This window comes from Oryza brachyantha, chromosome 6 (assembly GCF_000231095.2).
Source record: "Oryza brachyantha chromosome 6, ObraRS2, whole genome shotgun sequence".
Taxonomy (NCBI): Eukaryota; Viridiplantae; Streptophyta; class Magnoliopsida; order Poales; family Poaceae; genus Oryza; species Oryza brachyantha.
In genome coordinates, this window is record NC_023168.2 from 7,114,452 (window position 1) to 7,128,999 (window position 14,548).

The 14,548-nt window shown below is 45.6% G+C and overlaps 1 protein-coding gene across 1 annotated transcript; it reads right to left on the reverse strand.

Annotated features, from left to right (window-relative positions):
• Window positions 1–425: 425 nt before the first annotated feature.
• On the reverse strand, window positions 426–2,086 carry LOC102712824 (UDP-glycosyltransferase CGT-like). The gene has a single exon (XM_006656832.3). The coding sequence runs from the start codon at window positions 2,019–2,021 to the stop codon at window positions 591–593; it is 1,431 nt and encodes a 476-aa protein (XP_006656895.2). The 5' UTR covers window positions 2,022–2,086; the 3' UTR covers window positions 426–590.
• Window positions 2,087–14,548: the final 12,462 nt, after the last annotated feature.

Sequence of the window (14,548 nt, forward strand, 5' to 3'; positions counted from 1 at the left end):
CGTTTTGGCTGGGTTTACCGTTGTTTGATCACTTATTTCAAGCACTGTCCGGCTTATCTCCGATCGCATCAATGGTTCAGCTAGGAAATTTTATGTCTACGCGTATTGGTTAGAGCAAGTTCAGTACAATAGCCAACTACCTCCAATTCTTCTGTAGTCAACCTAATATGCATTTCATAATAGTTATCTACAAAATATTAATACATGATTCTATATATCACACACTGCGTCTTGAAACCCGTACTATAGCCAGCTATAAATTAACAGCACACTGCTCTCTCCTCTGTTATTTTTTTAAAATATGTTTATAGATGACTTATAGTCTATCATTCTATCTGCTCTCGTACAAATTTAACTTTTATTCCCTAAGCACTTTTGCTATTTGGCAGTCGATTGCCACGGAGAATTAATGATTCAGAGGCGCATTAGAGAGGAGATCAAACTTTTTTTTCAGGTACTAGCATCTCGAGTGGTTTTTTTTTGTCAGGTATAGCGTACAATGCAGAGGTTCGAGCTGCTGCGTTTATTTTATGGGTGAATGTTTGGTTTATTTGGTTTATTTATTTAGATGCATATATGACCGTAATTAATTAAGTGGCCTTGAGCTTGGCAACAAACTCGAGCATGCTGGTGTGGCTGCTGCCCCCCTCAGCGACGGCCTTGGCCGCCTCCTCGCGGACCTTCGCCGCCTTCTCCCGCGCGGCGCCGTCCGCCATCATCTCCTTCAACTTCGCGCCGATCTCCTCCCCGCTCACCAGCCACTCCTCCCCGTCCCAGCTCCAGTGCTCCATCCACACCCCGGCGCCGCTGCTCGCCACCACCGCTGCGGCCACGCGGTTGTCGCCGAGACGCGGCCACGCTAGCAGCGGCATGCCGGCCGCGGCCACCTCAGTCACCGAGCTCCACCCACTGTGGCTCAGGAACAGCCCCACCGCCGGGTGGCTGAGCACCGCCTCCTGATCCACCCAGGCCTTGGTCACCACGCCGCGCCCCTGCACGCGCTCCAGGAACCCATCGCCGAGCACGTCCCGGAGGCTGTCCCTGTCGTCGCGGTCCACCACCGTGGTCTTGAGTACCCATAGGAACCGGCAGCCGCTGGCCTCCAGCCCCGCGGCGATCTCCCGGAGCTGCTCGTGGCTCACGGTGGAACGGCTGCCGAAGGCGACGTACACCACCGAGCGCGCCGGCTGCTGGCGAAGCCAAGAAAGTATCCAGTCCTCTCCCTCTGCACCGGCGTCCTTCTTCTCGTTGGCTAGGGAGGTGTACGGGCCGACGGCGAAGACCGACGGGAAACCGGGGACGACCTTGCCGTCCCGAAGGGCGGCGAGGGCCACAGGCTCCAGGGCGTCGAACGTGTTGATCAGAACGCCGTCAGTCTTGACGATCTCTCTGCCGTTCTCGATGAACTGCTTCGTGAAGATCTTGTTCAGGTCGAGCAACGGCTGCGGCAGCCAGGACCTTGCGATGCGACGCACGCCGGGGATGTCGACGTCGCCAACGTCAGCCTCGGCGTCCTTGTTGTCAAGGTAGATGGGGAAGTAGGAGTTGAGGGACATCATGGTCGCGGAGGCGACGAACAGCACGTAGCACTGGAGTTGCAGGTTCTTGGCAATGGGGTTGACGTGTGACACCAAGGTAACATCGGTGACGATGGCCGTGACGCGTGGGGTGACGCCGGCGATGATGGGGCCAAGAAGGTGCATGGAGCGGCGCAGGGCCTCCCAGCGGAGGAAAAACGGGTCGCCTCCGGGGAACTCGGAGGCGTCGAACGGAAGCAGGTCGAAGTCGAGGCGGCGGATGCTGGGGAATTCCTTGAAGAGCGCGGCGAAGTGGTTGGCCTCGGCGTCCGACACGGTCGGGAAGACGGTCACCACGGAGATGTCGACGTCGTGGCTGGACAGAGCAACGATGAAGCGGACGAACTGGGTTAGGTGGCTCATGCCGGCGCTCGGGACGAAGACGACATGCGGCCGTCGGCCGTCGTGCTGAATGGAGCTCAACGCGGGGGACGGTGGTGCCATGGCCGTGATCACACTGTGAACCAGCTACTAGCCCTACTACAAAACGCTTTTTCAGTGGCTGAGCGCTCAACTGAGTATGGTGTCAATGGCATGGTCTGTCTGCCTTTTTATAGCTGTATTTAGTACTAAATCCATTTCATAGATGTTTGATTTTTTTACAACGTTTTACCATTCATTTTATTAAAAAATTTAGCACAAATATAAAAAATAATAAGTCGTGCTTAAAGTTATTTTTGATAATAAAATAAGTCACAAGCAAAATAAATAATATTTTCATAATTTTTTTGAATAAAACAAATGGTCAAACATTGCAAGTCTAAGCATCTTGTATTATGATTTCCAACTGTTCATGTTATTAAAAGCTGACACCAGACTTGTCATCGCTAGCTATTGTGGAGGAACGTGGTAGGAGATCCAAAATTAGCGAGGATTATCACGGCTAAAAATATCAATGTTTGCTGAAAATTCATTTTTAATATGAATAGAACGGCACGTAGTAATTGAATTTGAACTTGTATCTGGACATCATATTATATGTTAAAAAATTGTTCCCCACCCGCCCAACTCATTTTGTTTGTAAAAATTAATTTAATTTTTACTCAGTATGTACACACTCATGCATCCGTTTTACAAGCCACACTATGCACCAGTGTAATTCATGAGATTTGAATTCAAGACCTTACAAGCCACACCATGCACCCATATCGTTCACGTAGACTTGTTGTTATCATCGTATCATCAAGCACTTGTTTTGAAGGAAAGATACAATTTTTTGATTTCAACACTTCTAAATATACTTATTTGACCGTCTAAAGATATTTATATGATTTTGAAAGGTCTAATTATTTATTAAAATGACAGAAAAAAATATGCATAATACGGGTCTTGTTAGAAGCATTGGAGAATTATAAAAGAAATTGGTAATCAATAATCTGCTTAATTAACTCAAGAAAAACCCCTCAAAAAGAATTAATTTAATTAAATCGCAGTTCATAAATCATTAACTGGATTTAAATTCAAATTACAGAGTATAATATTTCGCTATAGAAAATTAATTTAAAACCCGGTAAAAGGTGAGGCTTTTTCTTTTTCTCCTTTTTCGCTCCTTTTTCATTTTTTCGGATTTAGGCCGTAGGCCAAATCTCGTCGTCCCAGCTCGCCCGCGCCCGCTCCGAAGTTCTCTCTCCCTCCCTCCTCCTCCTCCTCCTCCCTCCTAGCCCGAGCCGAGGCTCCGCCGCCGCAACTGCCACCACCTGCCGCACAAGCATGCGCGACGCGGAACCGTCACCCCACCCTAGCCGACGCCACACCCCTATAAATCCCCTCGCGCTGTGCGCCACCGCCCCTTGCCAGCAATCGATCTCGCCGTCTGCGCCTCGCCGCCGTCGACGCCGGCCGTCATCTTGTGTCCCGCTGCATCGTCGGTTCACCACCACCTTCACCCCCGTTGGTGACCACCTGCATCCCCCTCCCCTCCTCTTCTTCCCCCTCCGCCTCCACCACCAGGCCACCGGCCTCTTGACGGGTGCCGAGAGCCGCTCGCCGCCGCCATCGTCGTCGCCATGCTGTCGTCACGCCGTCGCCGACATTATGGAACTGTTGCAAGTCAAACATTTCCATAATTTTTTGAATAAGACAAATGGTCAAACATCGCAAGTCAAACATCTTATATTATGAAACGAAGGGAGTAATTTTTAACTGTTCATGTTATTAAAGCTGACACCAGACTTGGCATCGATAGCTATTGTGGAGGAACGTGGTAGGTGATCCAAAATTAGCGAGGACCTTGAGACACGGTTATCACGGCTAAAAATATCAATGTTTGCTGAAAATTCATTTTAAATATGAATAGAACGGTTGAATTTGAACTTGTATATTAAGTGGACATCAAATTATATGTTACAAAATTGTTCCCCACCAGCCCGCCCAGCTCATTTTGTATATAAAAATAAATTTAATTTTCACTAAGTATGTACACACTCATACATCCGTTTTACAGGCCACGCTATACACTGGTGTAATTCATGTGATTTGAAGTCAAGACGTTACAAGCTACACCATGCACCCATATCGTCCGCATAGACTTGTTCTTACCATCATATTATCATGCACTTGTTTCCAAGGAAAGATACAATTTTTTGATTTCAGCACTTCTAAACTTGTATACTTATTTGACTCTCTAAACATATCTATACGATTTTGAAAGGTCTAATTATTTATTAAAATGGCAGAAAAATATGCATAATACGGGTCTTGTTAGAAGCAATGGAGAATCATTTGCTGTTGCACATGAGGCCTAGCTGTAAAAAAAAAAAGAAAAACTTACCCTCTTAGGCTAGGCTACGTTCAGTTCCCAAAATATTTTTCCAAAAACATCATTCGAACTTTTGGATATTTAAATGGAGCATTAAACATAGAAGAAACAAAAAAACTAATTCCACAGTTATGGGAGAAATCTTGAGACGAATCTTTTAAGTCTAATTACTCTATGATTAGCCATAAGTGGTACAGTAACCAATATGTGCTAATGACGACTTAATTAGGCTTAAAAAATTCGTCTCACGGTTTTCAGCCGAGCTGTGAAATTCGTTTTTTCATTCGTGTTCGAAAACTCCTTCCGACATCCGTCAAACGTTCGATGTAATCCTTCCTCCAAAAATTTTTGACATCTAAATATGGCCTTATATATGCCCTATGTGGTTGTTGGCTACAGTTAACAGAGACCGTGGTGCCCAGCGATCGATATGCCACCAACTTGACTGTGTCATCCTCGAACTTGCGTGGCCGCTGGGCCGTCTCCTCGAACCGGGGCAGTCACCCCAGCAATGAAGAATTTTCTGAATTTTGAATTTTATTTATTAAATTATGCACCATTTTAATTTTGTGATTCAAAAATTCAAAGGATTAACCTCCTCCCGTGTTCCTAGAGGATGGAATGCTGACGTGGCACATGGCACGGTGCCCGGGCGGGACGGCGTTAGCGGCGTGGCCGGCAATTTTGCACTAAGCCCCCTTCCGCCCTTACGGAGCGCGGGAAAGGGTAAGTGTAAAATTTCGGGGGCCGCGGCCGTAGGGAGGGAGGGGGAGGGGGCTGACCATTTTGCAGCCAGCCCCCTACCGCCGTCTCAGTGGGCGATTTAGATTAGTTTGGGTAATTACTGTTAGGTTAGTGGTTAAATTTAGGTTAGATTTATGTAGTATTGTTTAATGTTATATTTAGTACTAAATTAAGCTAAAATTTGATGAAATTGGCTTTGTATATACAACTTAAAAGAAATTATGGAAAATATATTCCAACGTTAATTAGAACTTAAAAGCGAAGTAAAAAATTAAGGAGGTTCAATTTAATAAGTATTGTTTAATATTAAATGTAGCACTAAATTAAGCTAAAATTTGATGAAATTGGCTTTGTATATACAACTTAAAAGAAAATATAGAAAATATATTCCGAACGTTAATTAGAACTTAAAAGCGAAGTAAAAAATTATGGAGGTTCGATTTAATAAGTATTGTTTAATGTTAAATGTAGTACTAAATTAAGCTAACATTTATTAAATTAGCTTTGTATATAATGATGTGATTAAAATATATCTTGAACCAAAAAAAATATATTCTGAATGTTAATACAACTTAATAGGAAAGTAAAACTTGTAGCACATGAGAAGGAGAAAACTGAGAAGAACATAATAGAGCAAGAAGCGAAAATCTATTAAGATTCCACCGCTCAATTCAGGAAACAATGTCTTACAACAAAACTAAAATTGGGATATAATCGTTGAAAAAAATTGCGTTCACGTCGTTGTACCCTTGATCATTCGTGGTACTCATTCTCTCTCTTGTACTCATCACATGTTTCGGCTTCAATTATTTTATGGTCGTAGTACTCAGGTATGACTTCGTCGATCCACGTAGTGAAACAACACACTCTTTGGTTCCCCTATAAATACCGGAGATGCTCCCAAAGAAGGTTAACAAAGTTACGGACGTACAAGACATACTATCGTATTGGGATGATGTATACTTACGGTGTGGTTATCGGTTATATTTGGACAAAGGAAATATCTCCTTCCATAACTCTGTGGTTCAAATGATGTAGTCATCTGGTAGCGATTTCCACAACTACATATTGGACGTTCGACCCAATCTGGTATGCCGAATAGATTATTCCTCCAATCAAGGGTAGTGGCTTGTACACGCCGTACATCCTCCATCCCTGCTTGAAGGACTTGTCAGGGGTTTCAGGCTGCGTAATTGATTAACCTGCGATAAAAGATATCTCTGTATCTATCCATTGTAATAAGTTACATTTTCTTTGTTCTTTTTGCGTGAAATTCAGAATAATGTTGAATATTGTTAATCTATAAACTTGAACATCTGCTAATATATATGCAGAACAAATGGTACTTACAACGAGATCGTCGTCGACAATGCAAGGGCAAACGAAGCATCGTTGGCCGAGAGTTCGCCATGAAATAGATCTAACAACCTGGCAACGTTCACCGCAACGTTCACCGCAATGGTAGTCCGTTGGGATCGACCCACCAATCGTGATTCTTAGCCGCTATACGTCGTTTGTGTTCAGCTTTCCTTCTGCGGTAGTCAGATATATGTTCACTTCATGGATATTGGCGTGAGTCATTGCGGGTGAGATTCTCCCTATCAACCCACTGAATGAATCTACATACTGGGTTTTGGTACTGAAATATCCAAAATTTGGGAAACGATTTAGAAGGTAGGTACTTATGACAAACGTTGTGATTGGTGCTGTGGGCAAACATACCTGAGTCAAGTTGGCACATCTGAAGAACCTCCTCCCCGGACTTTCACTGTGCAACGAGGCCATTAGGATGCACCGGTCATCAATAGTAGAATGGACGATCACACCATGGTGGCATACGACCGGTGAAAGGATCCCTTCGCCACTCGAGATGCTCAAGGAATGGAGCCTCTCCCATGGCAGAGAAGGAATTGAGGATAAGCTTGTTTGTTTGGGTGGTGCGTGGAAGTCATCGCTGTTATAACGAGCGGCGTCGAAAGCTTGTTGTCGTGATGCGTTCAAAATTGATTGCGACAACTCAAGCACGGGCTGTCATTCAGACGAGTAGGGGCAGACGCTTAGCTAGGCGACATTCAACTTTTGGCACCTCGATATATATAATTCTCACTGTCCACACATGCCACGACAATCGACTTTCGGTGCGTCACACTGTTTATCCAGTCAGAACGTCCAAACGCTTAGCTTGACGACATTGAACTTTCGGCGCCCCCTCACTATATGAGCAAGGACCTTCGCACACCAACCAAACAAACCATCTTACTCATTTCATTCTCTACCATGGGAGAGGCTTCATTCCTTTAAGCAAGCAAGCAGACTATGCGCAACAGGTAAATTGGGATTACCAACCAGCCCTTTCAGTTTCTTCCAGTAGTTGAATAGGCTACTATTGTGAATTCTTCAAATGCAAATCTAGAAATTAAATAAATACCGGAAGAAACTGAAAAGGTTGTTGGTGGTCCTAATTCACCTGTTAAGCATAGTCTGCTTATAGAGAGCAGTAAGGATAAATTGCTATTCCGGTTGCTAATAGAACTTAATAGCACAGTGAAAATTGTACTATATTTTAAATTCAGTTTGTACTTTCGATTTAATGGTAATATTTATTAAGTTCACACCTTTTCAGAAGAAATAGTACTTACAACGACATCGTCGTCAACAATGCAAGGGCAAACGATGCATCGTAAATGCAGGATCATTGAAAAGGCCTTGTCGTTGCTCTTATATCATACTCTGCAGGGCCTTCGAATTTTGCTAGTGTTTCAATGCTTGAGGCAGCGAACGTACATTTCTCCTTTAGTTGAAATTTCCTACTTTATGTGTATTTTCTATTTGATATTGAAGTTGCTTTATTTGTAACATTGTATTCACAAGTATTGCGAGAAATGTCATGTAACTTTAATTAAATAACTATTTCTTTGATGAAATCTATTTGTAATAGGGTGTGGTTGAGGTGTCCAACGCCATTGGAGAGTTTGCTTGACAATGATAGGAGGAAATTAGGAGGAAATGCTGTTGTCATGTATGTGGCCCCTAAATGCTATTTCAATAACAGAGACCTTTATGGCATCGACCTGTGCGGCACAATAAAGGACAAACGAAAGACATAGAAAGCAGTTTTACGTAAATTCGTACAAAACATAGGTACAAACTACTCTGGGTAATGAAAGAAACAGTAATACAACACAAGTTTGCAGATAGTTGGTAGGTAACCCCCACCCTAAGCCCCAGAACCCCGGCGCTTGCTTTTCTTACCCTTCTCTCACTGCGCCCTCACGTGGCCCTAGGAGTACGTAAGTGGATCGGGTGGCACGCCGCGGGTAGTACGTGTGGGGGGGGGGAGTGGAGTGGACGAGGTAGTAAGCTGTGTGGGAAGCGGAGCTCCAGTAAGCTAGGAGGTGTCGATGATGTCTGGATCATCCTCCAAATCATCAAAATCTAGTGAAGGCTGTCCCGACGAGCTACTTCCCGCCGTGTCCTACCAAGCTGTGAAAGCGTACAACAAAAACGAAGTTGTAAATATGCTGCGTGCTTGGAGTTATACTGGTTAGTACATTAAAATAGAGGTGTCATTCGTACCTGGTGTCGTCGTGGTCCCGCTAGTAGGCTGGGTCATTTAACCGGCCCCAGTCCATCCGGACGAGCTACCTCCCGCCGTGTCCTGCCAAGCTGCGAAAGCGTACAACAAAAACGAAGTTCTAGACATGTTGCGTGCTTGGATTTATACCGGTTACTACATTAAAATTGAGGTGTCATTCGTACCTGGAGTCGTCGTGGTCCCACCAGTACGCTAGGCCATCCACCCAGCCCCAGTCCATCTGGACGAGCTACCTCCCACTGTGTTGTCCCAGCCTGTGAAAGTATACAACAAATACGAAGTTAGAAAACTATAGTACGGTCCATGTTGTATGCGATAGCATAATACATCAAAGTTGTCGTCGCTACCTTGTGTGGATGTGGTCCAGCTAGTAGGCACGGCCGTCCAACCTCCGTCTACCGTCCACGTCCCTCCGCATAGGAGAACTACCCTCCTGCCGACATGGATGACGTGCGTGGGCTTGTCTTCCACGTCCATGGGTCGTCCTGCGAGAACGGGTCCACAGAAGTTCCTCCACCCGGCGCCTATGTGGAGGTCCCTGGCCTGTGTGTGGACGTCCACGGAGTCCACGGAGGCTGCGTGGATGTGTGGCCTGCCTGAGAGTCCACGGAGGCTGCGTGGATGTGTGGCCTGCCTGAGTAGAAGTACCTCTTGCTTGCCTCGAGGACCCTGTGGCCGCGTCGATGTCCCCGCACCTGTGGATCCTAAAAACAACGTCGGGACAGTTGTAGTTCATTTGTTAGTCCATATGTAATACTGTTAGCAGTGATGGTTACACAGCAATGTGTCTTACCCTGTGCAGATGAACGACCATGACCACCCGCCGCTGAACTACCACCACGTCGCAGAACTACGTCATTACCACGACAACTGAGTGCACGCACAACAATTGTAACCTTCTTCTGGATGCGACGGAACGTGATGTTCTGCTCTTGGTCCGTCAGCGTGACACCAGAGTCTAGACGTCTGACAACACCGTCCACCTCCCTGTATCTCACGCGAGGCGTCCACCTGTATCGAAGAACATCCGAACAATGAAAAAAGAACTACGAAACGTCAATCTTCGAGAATGACTAAGGACTTACCGCACGAAAGTAATCCTGGTCGTGGTGCCTGGGGTACTGGTCATCAATCCTTGCGACGTGTGCGACAGGCTCCGTCTGAGTGTGAGTAACGCGAGTACGGGTTCGTGGCTGGTACCACCGAAGGTACTCCTCGTAGTTCACGTCGGTGTGCGGTCGTTCCTCATCTGCGATCTCCTCCTTCGCGATGAGCCAGTCGGCTACGTGCTCCTATAGTCGTGGAACCCACCACACCCCTAGAGTCTTTTCACGTCGACTAAATCTGCAAGAACAATGGCTGAATTAGCATACGAACCGTGACATACTCGTTGCTTTCAAAACAACATTACTACCCATGGTCGGGAGCTGGCTGCCGTGGATTGGGAACATCTGAAGGAGACCGAACTGACGGAGCACTCGATGGGGACTGTGCGGCTTGTCAGCCAGTACGCCTTGTCCTGTGTATAGAGAGAGGAGAGACCGCACGTAGTCCTAGCGAGTATCGCCGCATCTGTGTATGGCTCCCAAATGATGTCGCTCGCCTGAATCTGGTTGAACTCCATCACAAACTTTGGGTACGACCGCAACACCTGCTTGTGCGCCCACTTCCTCTGCAAATAACAAATAGTTCAATAATGTACAACAGGTGGTCATACACGCTGAACGCGAATGTAATGTTCGAGAAACATACCTGGCGACGACACCACAACGTCCCCATCATGGGGTAATCTACTAGTAAACGCCCTCTGTAAAGTTCAAAGTCGTACTCCGATAGGCTGACCTCCGGTCGTCCTATCATCAACTGCTCTGCTGCCCACAACTATAGAAGGAGGGGACATCCGGCGATAAACGCGTTCGAGGCCGTCCGCGTGCAGGCATCGCACAGTGCTCGATACGTCGCCGTTAGCACGGTGGACCCCAACTCCATTGCGGTACGCATCCAACATCTGCATCTACAATGGCTCGTGCGTACCTGATCATGCCCTTCTCCAGTAGGTGGCCTGACGTGCTAGTGAACATGACTCACCCAAACAACCAAAGCAGGTAGACCTCCAAGCTGCGTCGCACGGAGTACTCGTCGGCATGGGGGGCTAGCTTGTTCGACTACAAAACAATAGTTGAGGTTACAAGACATACAATCTTAATTTCTTTGTCAATTTACATGTGGTTACTTACCGTGAACTGCATCAGCCAGTGCTTCGTCAGCCCTGATGGCGCGTACGGATCCATCACGTGGAGTCCGTCGGGCCTGGGACGACGCTGAAAGGGAGCGAAACACTGAAGGATGTCCGCACGCCAACTCTCCATTCCATCCACAGGGTCAACCGCATCACCTGCGAGAGGGAGGCCTAGGAGGTAGGAGACATCATGTAGTGTAGGGGCTACCTCTCCGCACGGTAGGTGGAAGGTGTGTGTCTTTGGCCTCCATCTGTCGACTTGTTGACGTCAAAATGTGAATGTTGACGCGTCACACACGAAGGTCTAGGAGTCAATCTCAGACAGCTCCAATGCAAGACCTAAATTCTTAGATGATGCGCGGGCATGCCAGTCAGTTTTATCCTGCAACTGACAAGATAAACAGTAAAACAAGCTGATCGGCTATCGAGCCGATAGGTAACGAAAGATCCAACCGATCAGATGTTGATGCTATAATTGTTAGCCGATAGGATGAACAATCGGCTGTAATAAGCTTGGATCGGCTAGAAACTTGATAGAAATAGAGTAAAATTAAATATTAGACCAACGTAATCCGCCAAGTAACTTATTAATCTTAGTCGATTGGACGAGCCCCTATAACCAGATCGAACTAGACGTACAGAGATTGAACTTAACCAAGACAGTATGCAGTCGAGCACGATATGATTATAGGAAACACGAAGATCGATAAGGCTAATAAATAAACCGACGAATTACTTGAAATGTACAATGAATCATATGTTACGATCGGCTAAGACCAATTTACATGTAATTCTCGTAAGACGATGCAACATAAATAACCGCCGATCTAACTAATCAAGCCGATTGGTACAGAAATAATGCAGTAAAGCAGTCGGCTACTCTATTGATGTAAATATGATAAGCATGTAGATCGGCAAAAATCATCGGCTATAGACGGCGGCCAAACAACCAAGATCTATAAAATACCTAGCCCAGATTGCTAAGAATAATCATAGAAGATCGGACCCAACCGAGATAGTTCAAGATTAAATTTAGCAATGTCAGGATAGATACTAAACAGATCTAGATTGCTATCAAGTCAATGAGCCGACGACTAGTAACTTATCGGCTGGTACTCCGATAAAACAACGGGTAAAATACATCAATCTGATATAAACCATCTGACAAATGCAATCTACTAGATCGGACCTAACCGAGACAGTACTAGATTGAATATGTCAAATAGCGAATATCAAACCAACATAGATCGCCCAAAGTGGTCGACCAGATCAACTCAAAACACGAAAGTAATCTAAGTTAAAAATGTTACGATAACTAGCAATCGCATGACCAAATTAGAAGATCGGATCGAACCGAGACAGTCCTAATCTAGCAGATGCGATTGCCGTGGCCCGACGGAACGATGGACTTACCCCTCCGCTGGAGATCGAAGCGATGCAGCCCCGCGTCAGGTGCCATGTTCCGCCGGAGTTGAAACCTCGGAAGAGGGTGGTGATGCGCCCAAAGAAGTTGATCTAATTGATGTGTAGATGAAAAACAATGACCCCGAGTATACATATTTATACTCTCGGGTTAAGGCTAGGCCGTGTTGGACACGACATACAACTCCTAATAGATAAAAAGAAATAACAAACTCCTACTTAGATTCTATCCTCTAACACACAAGTCCCGACTGGACTTTAACTCTCTTAGAGATAAAGGAAGAATCTAAACTAACTCTAATTAATAGATAAATTTATGCTGCCAAGCTTTGGTCTTCACGATTCCCTATTGGATTCGGTCTCTTCCGGATAAAATGTCTGTCAGCAAATGCACCTTTCCTTATCCGAAGCCAATACGGAAATTTACCAAATTTCGGTGTTAACACGACCGGAGCGGCTAGTAGGGAGCGGTCAGCTGACCACCGCTTCGCCGGGTCCACATTGCCAGCTGATGGCTCAACAAGCCGGCATAGTGGAAGCAGGCCTGCCTCGCGTAAGCTGCAAAAAGTATATTTAATTAGTTCAAATCTATTATAATAAGTTACAATTGATTTCATTAATTGTTCGAAATTTTATTCTTGTAGTGGAAAAGGACAAAGTACCTCGGTACGTGGTGGGGGGTCAAGGGGGTGCCTCCTGGTAAGTGCGTGGACGGAGCATGCCAAGAGTCGAGTTCCGCTCAGCAGACATGAACGATCTATGTGTCCGATCGAGCAACTCCGGTGTGTCGACGTCCATACCTGCAAAATTTAAACAAAATGTCAATCTCATGCAATGGAAAAAATTGCTAACTTAATACATGGAAAGAACGAATAGTCAGGGTCAATGCGTAAGTACTATAACGACAAAGAGAACTTATTACATGTTATACAACAAACATCATAAATAGCGACATAACACACAGGGGATCAGGTACGAATAGACCGTGCATACACAGGTGCAGAGTTATTACATCAATCCAGTAGGAAATACAATGATACCAAGAACTACACCACCATTACAACAGTAGTAAATTTAAATAGTTGGTCCACATATATTATTACAATAAACCCAAAGTTCATGCATATATAACTAAAACAAGGCAATCACACAACATAACCAGTAGTATCACGACGAGAGGGCCTCCGACGTGGTCGTCGTGTCATCGTGCCTTCACCAACAGGGCGGCTACCATCAGCTCTAGCTTGTTGTGAAGGGTCTTCCGTGTTGGTGGCAACCGTACTCATCGATTCACCAGGGCAATTCTTGTATGTATGGCCTTCACCGTCGCACCTGCTACAAAGCTTCTTCCTTCTCCCAAGCTTGGACTCATCCATGTCATTGCGAATCCGTCTTGTTTTTCGATGCCCTGCCTTGTTCCTAACCTTACTAGGGTCTGGTATGAACAACACCTGTGCATTACTACTTGTGAATGAACTAGCAAAACCGAAGTCATATATCTCCGAACTCCATGTGTGATGTATGGCCTCTTTCTTGAAATACGGAGATACGTACAAGTTCTCACGTATGCCGCACTCAATACAAGCGGCAATAACATGAGAACAAGGCATGTGAAGAAGTCTCGGCTTCTGACAAGTGCATGCGTATGTCCCGTCTTCCTTCAGAATGCCCTCTTGTGTAACCCTTGTACGGTATATGCCACGCCTAGACCAATCGGCACACTGAACCTCAAACCTATGTTCCCGTGTCTGTTGGGGAATGACTCGATGTTTGCTTGCTTTTATACCTCTCTTTTCCAACTCTTCGGTAATCACCTTGCCGAATGAAAGACTGGGTTCGTCATATATGGTCCTATGGCTCTGAACCGCTCCTGAAAATATTTGCAACTTCCGTGCATTATGAACTCAATGATTGCAACAAGCGAAAGACCTCTCACACCTCGCATCACCCAATTGTACACCTCTGCTAGATTAGTCGTCATTATCCCATACCTAGCACTACCACGGTCATGGAATAAAGACCATTTCTCTTTAGGTTCATTCTCTATCCAATGTGAGAACTTCCTAATGCCATTTGCACGTCTTCTTCTGATGGTAGGTCCATCACCAGGGAGTGCACCTAAGGCTTGCGGCGCTTCATCTCTAGTAGGTACTGGCCTTGTTGACTGTTCTGAACTGTATTTCGTTGTAATTAAACTCATCTAACTTTCTCCA